Source organism: Convolutriloba macropyga, chromosome 3 (genome assembly GCF_964194025.1).
Source record: "Convolutriloba macropyga chromosome 3, txConMacr16.3, whole genome shotgun sequence".
NCBI lineage: Eukaryota > Metazoa > Xenacoelomorpha > Acoela > Convolutidae > Convolutriloba > Convolutriloba macropyga.
The window spans coordinates 72,618,480-72,629,221 of NC_134470.1; the positions used below are offsets into that span (position 1 = coordinate 72,618,480).

Sequence of the window (10,742 nt, forward strand, 5' to 3'; positions counted from 1 at the left end):
AAACAAGTATTTGAAACACGTTATCGACGCTAAAATCTATATAAAAAAATATTGTTTTTATTTCAAGTTTGGCCGTCAATAATTTTTTTACCGGCATGAATGAAGAAAGCAGCGAGCAGGGCAAACATGAACTGTTTGATACTATCAAAATGCGACTATGCCGAACAGATTTGGATCAGTACTTCAGGAGCATTTAACAAATCCCTAAGTATACCCCATTTTTTCAGCTATTTTTAGAGCCCAAAAATGCCGAAAAAATACTTGACGTGGTTAAAAGGTACCTCTAGCGTGTTTTTGGGAGTAAACTCAGTCCATCTTTGCGTTCCCAATTGAGACAAACCTTCATAATAAGATGGGAAAAAATTTCCCGCCTCGCCATGAAGGTTATGGTGTTTCATCAGTTTTGATACAAAACAACATACACCGAAATTTGACAAAACAATAAAAATAGAAAAATTGTTGTAATACCAACAACCATTGATATAGTCAAATTAAGACACTTGAGTATTGCCTGGAAAACACAAATTGCACGCAAAAAATTTGTTCGATTACAAAAGGCACACCTCAGCCAATAGAATCTGAGATCGGACACTGTTCTCAGGATTGAATCTTGAATAACCGTTCAATAACAAATTTTCAAGACAAACAAATTACATTGCATGCAGTAACCATTTAAGCGCCACCAATTGCGCTGCTGATAAGCCAGTTAGATGCCAAAACTATATAGAAGTCCAGAAAATATAAAACCTTGATTTATTTTTTTTTAAAGCGATCAAATGAATTTATTGTTGCGCATTTGAAGATTTTTCTTAAATCATTCTTGTAAATAGTTTAAACTATCTTATTGTAGATCTGCAAGACGGCTCTTGCTGTTGTGAAGGCCCAAAGGTAACTGACTTTTCAAATGAGCCAAATTTTGAATAAAAAATTTTCTTCTGAAACCAGAACAGATTTAATTGAAACGAACGCAAAACAAACACTTTAATTTTTCTTTTCTTTCCTATAAAATGTGGGCTTGTTTTTAGGTATTTTTTCACCAGCTACTGTGGATAATTGGAACTGAATTTTTTCTGGTTGATTAATGACATGAACTGCAGAATATATCATTAGACTTCCAAAACTCTGCACCGCCTCACAAGGGGCGTAACATGTTTTTGCTATTTCAAACTTATTCATAGTGAAATTTTTGAACGTTATGTGTACCTGCAGAGCAAATTAATGTCTGAAAAAACACTTTGGAAAAATTACAAAACTTGGTACGGCCTTATACTGCGCCGTACTAAGTTTTTTAATTTTTCATAGATGTGAAAAGTGCCAAAAATTATTGAAAAAATGACTTGTGCAAGATAATCGTTTTTTTTAAAAACCAATTTTAGGAAGGTAGACTTTAGAAATTGGCAATTACATCAATTGGATACGGTGCCGTAGAAAACTTATTACGGCCTTATACGGTGCCGTACAATGTTTTGTAAGTTTTCTAGGGCAGCGTATAAGTCTTAGTAAGTTTTCAAAGTTTCGTCTAAGGTGGTCAACCTGGGTATGTGTCGAGGCCAATTTCTCAAAAACGGCTGAAAGGAACAAAACGCCATTTACAGGGATTCAAGTACTGCTCAAGCTGAGTTCAAATAAAAAAACAGATCAACAATCGGTTCACTCTACGAGGAGATATTCCAACATAAAGGTACGGTACCAAATGACCAAAATGACCCTTTTCGGGTCTTGTTTCTGGACTATAACCAATAACCACTCATTATAACCACCTCTAAAATATATATGGGGACAATCCCTATTACCGGACGGGTCTAACGAACTAAATGTAACCTTACTGTAACTTTGCGAAAGTTAATAAACGGCAGGAAACAGTTCCATAAATGTTTATTTTGTCCCCTACAATTTATAGAGAGTCCAGTTGCGGAAACATGCACCTAAAATCAAAGAGAATCTTCTCTTCATCGAATAGGGTGTGAAGCAGTGCTTATAATGGAAAATGCAATTAGTTCGAACAAAGAAGAGTAACAATCTGATTGTGAAAGACATTAAACAAATGGAAACTAAATGAGGGCCCTACGTCGTTACGGTTTTAATATATGTGTAATCCAGTTTTCCAGAGATCCACTTCATGCAGGAATTATAGTTTTTCATTGAAAATATAAGGAAGAGAAATCGGATTCAAGTTGATCCACTTTAAAACAACCGCGTTTCCTGTTGTTACAATTTAAAGAAATTAAAGTTTCTTTAAACGGTTTTTCTGGAACTTCAGTATTGATGTTCACTTCAAAAACCCCGAATGCCTCCCAAATTACTTGTTCGATCTACAAACATCTATAGGGCTGAAGAGTGGGAAGCTTTTATATTAAACCTAACTGTAACTTTGCGAAACTTAATAAACGGCAGGAAATAGTTCCAAAAATGTTTATTTTGCCCCCTATAATTTATAGAAAGTCCAGTTGCGGAAACATGCACCTAACATCAAAGAGAAACTTCTCTTCGTCGGACAGGGTGTGAAGCAATGCTTATAATGGAAAAAGCATTTAGTTCGAACTAAGAAGAGTAACAATCTGATTCTGAAAGACTTTAAACAAATGGAAGCTAAATGAGGGCCATATGTCGTTACGGTTTCAATTTATGTGTAATCCAGTTTTCAAGAGATCTACTTTATGCAGGGAAATATAGTTTTTGATTTAACATATAAGGAAGAGTGATTGAATTCAGTTTGATCCACTTTAAAACCACTGCGTTTCCTGTTGTAACAATTTAAAGAAATTAAAGTCTCTTTAAACGGTTTTTCTGGAACTTCAGTATTGATGTTCACTTCAAAAACCCCGAATAGCTCCCAAATTACTTGTTCGATCTAGAAACATCACTAGGGCTGAAGAGTGGGAAGCTTTTATATTAAACCTAACTGTAACTTTGCGAAACTTAATAAACGGCAGGAAATAGTTCCATAAATGTTTATTTTGCCACCTATAATTTATAGAAAGTCCAGTTGCGGAAACATGCACCTAACATCAAAGAAAAACTTCTCTTCGCCGGACAGGGTGTGAAGCAATGCTTATAATGGAAAATGCATTTAGTTCGAACTAAGAAGAGTAACAATCTGATTCTGAAAGACTTTAAACAAATGGAAGCTAAATGAGGGCCATATGTCGTTACGGTTGCAGTTTATGTGTATTCCAGTATTCCAGAGATCTACTTTATGCAGGGAATTATAGGTTTTTGTTTAACATATAAGGAAGAGTGATTGAATTCAGTTTGATCCACTTTAAAGCCACTGCGTTTCCTGTTGTTACAATTTAAAGAAATTAAAGTCTCTTTAAACGGTTTTTCTGGAACTTCAGTTTTGATGTTCACTTCAAAAACCCCGAAGGGCTCCCAAATTACTTGTTCGATCTAGAAACATCACTAGGGCTGAAGAGTGGGAAGCTTTTATATTAAACCTAACTGTAACTTTGCGAAACTTAATAAACGGCACGAAATAGTTCCATAAATGTTTATTTTGCCCCCTATAATTTATAGAAAGTCCAGTTGCGAAAACATGCACCTAACATCAAAGAGAAACTTCTCTTCATCGGACAGGGTGTGAAGCAGTGCTTATAATGGAAAATGCAATTAGTTCGAACTAAGAAGAGTAACAATCTGATTCTGAAAGACTTTAAACAAATGGACGCTAAATGAGGGCCATATTTCGTTACGGTTTCAATTTATGTGTAATCCAGTTTTCCAGAGATCTACTTTATGAAGGGAATTATAGTTTTTGATTTAACATATAAGGAAGAGTGATTGGATTCAGTTTGATCCACTTTAAAACCACTGCGTTTCCTGTTGTTATGATTTAAAGAAATTAAAGTTTCTTTAAACCACTTTTCTGAAACTTCAGTATTGATATTCACTTAAAAAATGCCAATTAGTTCCTAAATAATTGTTCGATCTAGAAATATCACTAGGGCTGAAGAATGGGAAGCTTTTATATTAAACTTAACTGTAACTTTGCGAAACTTGATAAACAGCAGGAAATAGTTCCATGTTTGTTTTGTCCCCCATAATTTGTCGAGAGCCCAGTTTCCGAAACATTTAATCATATTTAACAAGCAAACTTCAGTTAGACGGACAAGGTTTTGAAGAACTGCTCATGTTGGAAAATGGAATTAGTTCGATTCAAGAAGAATATCAATCTGATTCCGAAAAGCTTTAAAGAAATGGAGACTAAATGAGAACTATATGCCGTTACCGTTTCTATATTGGTAGAATTCAATATTCCGCAGATCTACGTTATGCAGGAGTAGTTGTTTTTGGTTGAAAATATATTGGAGATTTCTTCAGTTCAAATTGATCCACTTTAAAACCACCGCAGGTCAGGTTGTTTTGATGTTAAAGAATTCATTGTTGCTTGAAACCGTTATGTTGAGACTTCACTTTTGGTGTTAACCTCTAAAAGCATTAAAGCTTCCAACAATACTTGGTCAAGCTAGAAACATCAGTAGGTCTGAAGAGAGGAAAAATTTTATATTGAACTTCACCGTAATTTTGCGAAACTCAACAAACGGCTGGAAACTGTTCCATAAATGTGTTTTTGTCCCCTTAATATAGCAGAGAACCCCAATTTGGAAACGTTTACCTGATTATAACAAACAATTTTAAGTTCGATGAATAGGGTTTTGAAGTAGTGCTTTTGTTGGAAAATGGAATCAGTTCGAACTAAAATAAAAATCAATCTGAATCTGACAGACTATATTTAATGGAAGCTACATGAAGATCATATGTCGAAACCGCTTCTATATTAGTGTAATCCAGTTTTACAGCGATTTTTTTATGCAGGAATAATAGTTTTTAACTTAATATATAAGGAAGAGTGATTGGATTCAAGTTGATACACTTTAAAACCACTTTTAAACTTTCTCTAAACCGTTTTTCTGAAACCAGTTCTTTCGGTACCACTCGGAATCGATTTGTGAGCAGCCAATACATAAACAGAGGCGCATGAAAAAAAAAATACCAGTTTTTGCAAAATTGGTGCGTTACTGCCTTTTTGAATTTTTTTGAGCACTCACTGAAAGTAATTTTGGGGTTTGCTGTAGTGTAGGTCGACAAATATTAGCTCAAATTGCTTCATATAAGGATCATTGTAAAGCTCTTGTAATAAACTTCAACATTTGGTTTGCAAATTTTACTAAAAATAAACAATTATGTACTGCAGAAAGTTATTAAAAAAGTTAAGGTAAGTTAAGGTAATTTTACCTTAACACAGTTCAGGTAATTTTTTACCTTAACTCAAGTTAAGGTAAAGTTAAGGTAACTTTTACCTTAATTTTACCTTAACAGAGGTTTACCTTAACTGCGTTAAGGTAACTTTACCTGAACTTTTTTTAGTGTGTAATCTCTTTGTAGGATTTGATGAATAGAATTGTTTATGAATTTGGTTGTTGTTGATTGTTCAGGAGATGGTTTCCTGAGCTACCAAGACTTCGCGAAAGTGTTGAGCCAAGACCTTTTCGAAGGAGATCCTAACGGAGATGTCGTCAGAGAGGCTTTCAGACAATTCGATCAAGGTTAATTCTTGTAATATGGATTCCCGTTGGCGGATCCATTTTTCCCTTCTTTCCCTTTTTGCCCCGCCCCCGATTATTGGGTGCATTTTATTTGCACTCCCCCCCCCCTCCGGACGTGCATTAAACGGAAGAGATCCCCGTTGTTTTATAAGGGTTTCCTATAATTATTTTATATTAGGAAAGAAAAAAATGATTTCTCAAACAGATTTTGGAATAATACCCGTTCTCAAGGTTCGAGAGTAACACATTTCTAGTAATTATACTTTACCTGACTGATGAAATCACTAAGAAAATCTGGTACTTATCGATAACCGTATAGCGGTTCAAGATCTAAGCCAGAATTTTGGCACAGTCACGTAACCTTGCTCAAATAGTTATCAAGTGCCGAGTTTCAAGTTTTATTACATTGGCTTTCGAACTTACGACTGTCGCCATGTTCTGTTTGCAAATAATTGTTTCCGATTCATTTCATTTTCAGAATTAGATTTTCGTCATATGATTTCATCGAAGCATCATTGAAGCATCTATTTTACTTCCCTAAAATAGTTTCACTAATTCCAATACTTTGTCCCACTTTCTTAATCAGAGTACACAGACTCTCCGCGCAAACGCAAGAAAACAAAATGATGATTCTGTTATTTCACGCCCAAGAAAACCCAAAAATTGAAATTGAGTTGTTCGTGGGAATTAGAGTAATCTCTGTGAGCTGTGTTTAGATGGGACGGGATACGTAGGTGAGGGGGACCTCTGCACGATATTCCAGCAGCTGGGAGAGGACAGACTAGCAGATGACGAGGTCTGTGAGATTGTGAGAGAGTACAATGTCAACTCAGAAGGCGCCATCAACTACGAACGTTAGTCCTCAAAACACCACAAAGTTTCAGTAACTTAATGAAACTGCATGAGGGAGTTATGTCTATTTTTCCCCAACTAGAATAGGAACATCTCTAATTGTTGTTTTTTGCACGTTTTTAAACCCTCATACTGAACAGTAACTACTTCAAGAATTTTTAGCATACTTCAAATTGTGAAATGCAACTTTTTGTGGCACAAGTATGTTCTCCATTATCACACAACCGATTACAAGACAAAATACCCTATACCAAAATACCCAGTGATGCAAATACCCATTTTCATTCTATCCAATTTATTCCCTTTTCATCTTTCTGTTCAATATTTCATTACAAACTATCAGTCGGTAATACAAACATGTTCTATAGATACTTAAGCGGACAACATAATCCCATGTTCGGTTGTGATAATTTCATATCAAGTACCCCAGGTCGCTGAGGCATCTCCCTGGCCAGCGAAGCATGACGAAATGATATAATCTTGCAATTAAAACTTTGTAAATGTGTTTTTTATAGTCTAAATTAGCTCACTTTAATACTACTATGCTATACAGTCATTCTGATAATTTTAATACCTGACTCCTATACAACAATATCAAATCAAATGGACCTTTGCAACAATCCCGCCTTGGTACCTAATAGGGAATCCCCCCTTTTTTTCTGCTATATTTAGCACAACAATACTTGGCCTACAGTTTAGACAACTAAACATCAGCTAAATGCAATTGCGGACAGCTGTTCACGACCATGCCTCTTATGCGCTGTGGGATGTAATTCGGAAATCGCGGCTCGGTTATGATATCGCGGCAAAGCTGCGGCGCGCTTGCGCCCACCAACACCTCAGTCGGATTTTTTTCGGCTTTTATTCCAATTCGGCTAACTGCTATAGCATGGCACATTTTATTCTATTCAGTTCAACATAGTATGCGCATACCTGAAAAATTAGTATTCGTCAGTGATGGATTACTAAATTGCTCGCTTAAGTTTTGTTCATGAACACTCCCATTTTGCAAAAAGGGGGAAATTGTTGAAAAGATTCAATCGAGCAACAATATTTTAGGTAACAATTTGGTCGAGTTTTTCTGACCAAATAAAGTAAGAAATGCTGTGATTTGCGGTGAAAAACAAACAGTTGTCACCGCAGAATTCTATTAAAATATTTTGTGCGTCCCTTATGCAAAAGAATTAAAAACTGCTAGATGGTGAGAAAGAATTAGGTATATGAAATCAGAAAGCAGTTTAGTATTCAAAAAATTAGTGAATTCTTCAATGACACATGATTCTGCATTGAGATTTAAAACTTTTGCCAAGTGAAATGCCACAAAACATCAGAAAGTGTTTATTCTACTACGGGCAATCAGCATTAATATTTTAGGACAATGATATCACTGGTTATTTTTCTAAAAACGGAAATGTGATACAAAAATTAAACCAGTATCTTGAAAAATTGTTAATTTTGCAAAAGTATGGCGTAAAACACGTTACAAAAAATTTGTTTCGCTTAAACTTTAGGGAAAGCAGCGGTACGCTTTATAAAAAATTTAGCTACACTTCGCGCTAATTTTCAAATGTACTTCACGAAATCAGATTGCAGAAATGCAACTTAATGTATTTCACAAAAGTTTGGTTAAAAGTTCAAATGAATTGTAATTGGATTGATTAATTGCACTAACACAAAAACAGTAACAATCAATTTACTGTCTTCATTCTATGATTTTCTCTTAGTCAATTTTTCGTCCTATGTTTATTGACTTTTGTCCTCAGAACCTGGCTAAGCAGCTATCTTCTGGGCGCATTAAGTTCTGTTAGAGCCTTTCGGCTCACTAGACTCTAACTATGCGATTCTAATATTCTTTTATACGAAACTGTTTAAGAAGCATAATTTCATGCTGTTAGGCGCAGTTTTTGGGGTCCAAAATCATCAACTATTTCTTGTTGGATTGTTTTTTTAGCTGAAACTATTTTCATTTAGGCAATTTTTAGATCAAATTTCGATGCAATTTCTTAGCGAGTTTTTGATTCTATCCACCAATTGTTTTATGTTGATTAAATTTTCAAACTTTTTTTCCTATCCGGGTTGAACTCAAATTTTTAACGCAATTATTAATCAAAGTGGTTGAGCAACAGCAATTTTTAGTTGAACACGTGAAGTAGTTTTTGGGGAATTAATCCTGAAGAAAACTTAAAGAATTTTTCTAGTTCACCTCTACTTCATACATTACGCTCTTCGCGTGACAATTGGCCACCTTGTTTAGAAACCAAAAAAAATAGAATCTTATTGCGTGACTTTCGGTTTGAACAAAGCTAGAACTCTTACAGATTACAAATATTTTTAAAAACAAGGCCAGTTTTTAATAAAAGAAGACCAAGGTCGAGGTGTGGTAGTGAATTTTTACAAGCAATGCGGTTAAATGCGGTGAAAAAAAATTTCACCGAGTATTTCTTATATCTTTTTGCGCTGAATGCGCTGAAACGCTGTGAATTATTTATTTTCATCGCGTTCTCAGTATTCTTACAAAAAAGATACCACCAAACAGAGGTTCGAACTTCTTACCTCCTTCTTGCCTCCAACTTCCTTTTCTACTGCGCCAACTGTCACGTACTTCACGGATATTTCTTGTGAATTTAAATCAGATTCAGTAAACATTGAAAAGCAAATGCAGTGAATTTTTGTAAGAAAAACAGTGAATTTTGCTATGAACGTTTGTAGGAAATGCTGTGAAATGCGATGAATTTTTTTCACAGCGTTCACCGCTTTCACCGCATTTCTTACAATAATTTGTCACAGAATTCGATGAGGTGAATTTTTGTAAGAAAAACAGTGAATTTTGCAGTGAATTTTTGAAGGAAATGCGATGAAATGGGGTAAATTTGTTTTTCTTCACATACACCGCAATGACCGCATTTTTTACCAAAATGCACCGCATTCACCGCATATCTTACAAAAACTCACCCGAAAACTTCGACCCGGGGATGATATAAAAAACCATTAGATGATTGATAAACGATAGAATAAAAGATGATTAAAAGGCAATTTTACAAAAAATCTCTCAGTAAAATGTTCTGCTTTTTCTCTTAACATACAACTATGTTTGCCTTAAAAATTTTTGATTGCCATTAAAATCATTTTAAAATAACAGCTCTCTGTTTCACTTTTTGCACGAAGGTTTGTTAAGACTATAATCAAAATGTACCTAAGGATACGATTCGTTGATCTATTTTTTTCCGTTTTCGTTTTTTCCGTAAAATTTGTTGTAATTGACGTGTTGAAACTGTACACGAACAAGAACTTCTGATCGGTCCTCGCTTGTTAACTTTGCTTCACATTTCAGAAATGATAGAGGGCATTCAAGACGTGTACAAGAAGCATGCCAAAGGGTCACATGATCAACACTGAGCGATTCTCCATCGCACTAAAAGTTTATCCAATAGTGAACGGAACTGTGAGGAGTAACTGAAATTTAGCTTACACAAATCAACTTCGTCTGCTCAGTAGATTCACAGTTTATGTATCATAATTAAATTATAAATGACATTATTTCTTAGAAAGTTTTTAAACATTTTAAGCTTCGTATAACATAGCAATACTGTCTGCAAACAGATTCAAACGGGCCTGACAAATAATATCATACTTGGACGCACCCCCAACCCCAGACCCACGTGTCACAATTGTACAAAAAGAACAATGATTTACTATGTAAAGACACGTGCTCTGTTATGGGGGATCTATTATGTGCGGAGGGGATAAACAGAAAAGATTTAATCTCCTTAATTCAAATTTGAAACGTAAAAGTCATGATGACGATGAAATGTTAAATGTAAGAAATGCGCTGAAATTTTTATTGTTTCCTCGTTTTCTCAAAAGCGCTGAAGTTTTTTTACGGATGCGCTGAATTTGCGCTGAAATTTTCCGAATGCGCTGAAAAAAGTGCAAAAACATATGCAAAAAATGTTCTCAAAATGCCCTGAAATTTTGCAAATACGTTGCAGATGCGCCAAAATTTTATTGAATTTTCAGCACCTTTTAAACGTTTCAGCACATTTCAGCGCATTCTGCGCATTTCTTACAAAATAATGCGCTGAAACGGCGCTGAAATCTTGACCCGGGATAAAAAACCGGAAATGATAGTAATGGTTTGTTAGTTATTGTTTGTTACTGTCATGTAAGTAACGGAACCAAATATGTGCAACCAAACAATTGAAATTCATAAAGAATACAGAACCCAAAGGAAGACAGCAGATAACTCTAGCTGACCTGAACCTTTTGCCGTCATCAGGGAGAAACAGAAACTTCTAGTTCAGCAGCGTTTCCAAATCAGTGACATGAAATGTCCAGCTAAACATA

At 35.1% G+C, this 10,742-nt stretch overlaps 1 protein-coding gene across 8 annotated transcripts in view; it reads left to right on the forward strand.

Moving 5' to 3' along the window:
* Positions 1 to 9,946, forward strand: part of LOC142337273 (neo-calmodulin-like) — a 105,433-nt gene extending 95,487 nt beyond the window's left edge. For all 8 annotated transcript variants that reach the window (XM_075386446.1, XM_075386440.1, XM_075386443.1 and 5 more), the window contains exons 5-7: positions 5,436 to 5,546; positions 6,263 to 6,400; positions 9,730 to 9,946. In XM_075386446.1, the coding sequence (XP_075242561.1) occupies positions 5,436 to 5,546; positions 6,263 to 6,400; positions 9,730 to 9,794 (314 nt within the window). In that variant the 3' untranslated portion in view covers positions 9,795 to 9,946. The remainder of the gene's footprint in view (positions 1 to 5,435; positions 5,547 to 6,262; positions 6,401 to 9,729) is intronic.
* Positions 9,947 to 10,742: the final 796 nt, after the last annotated feature.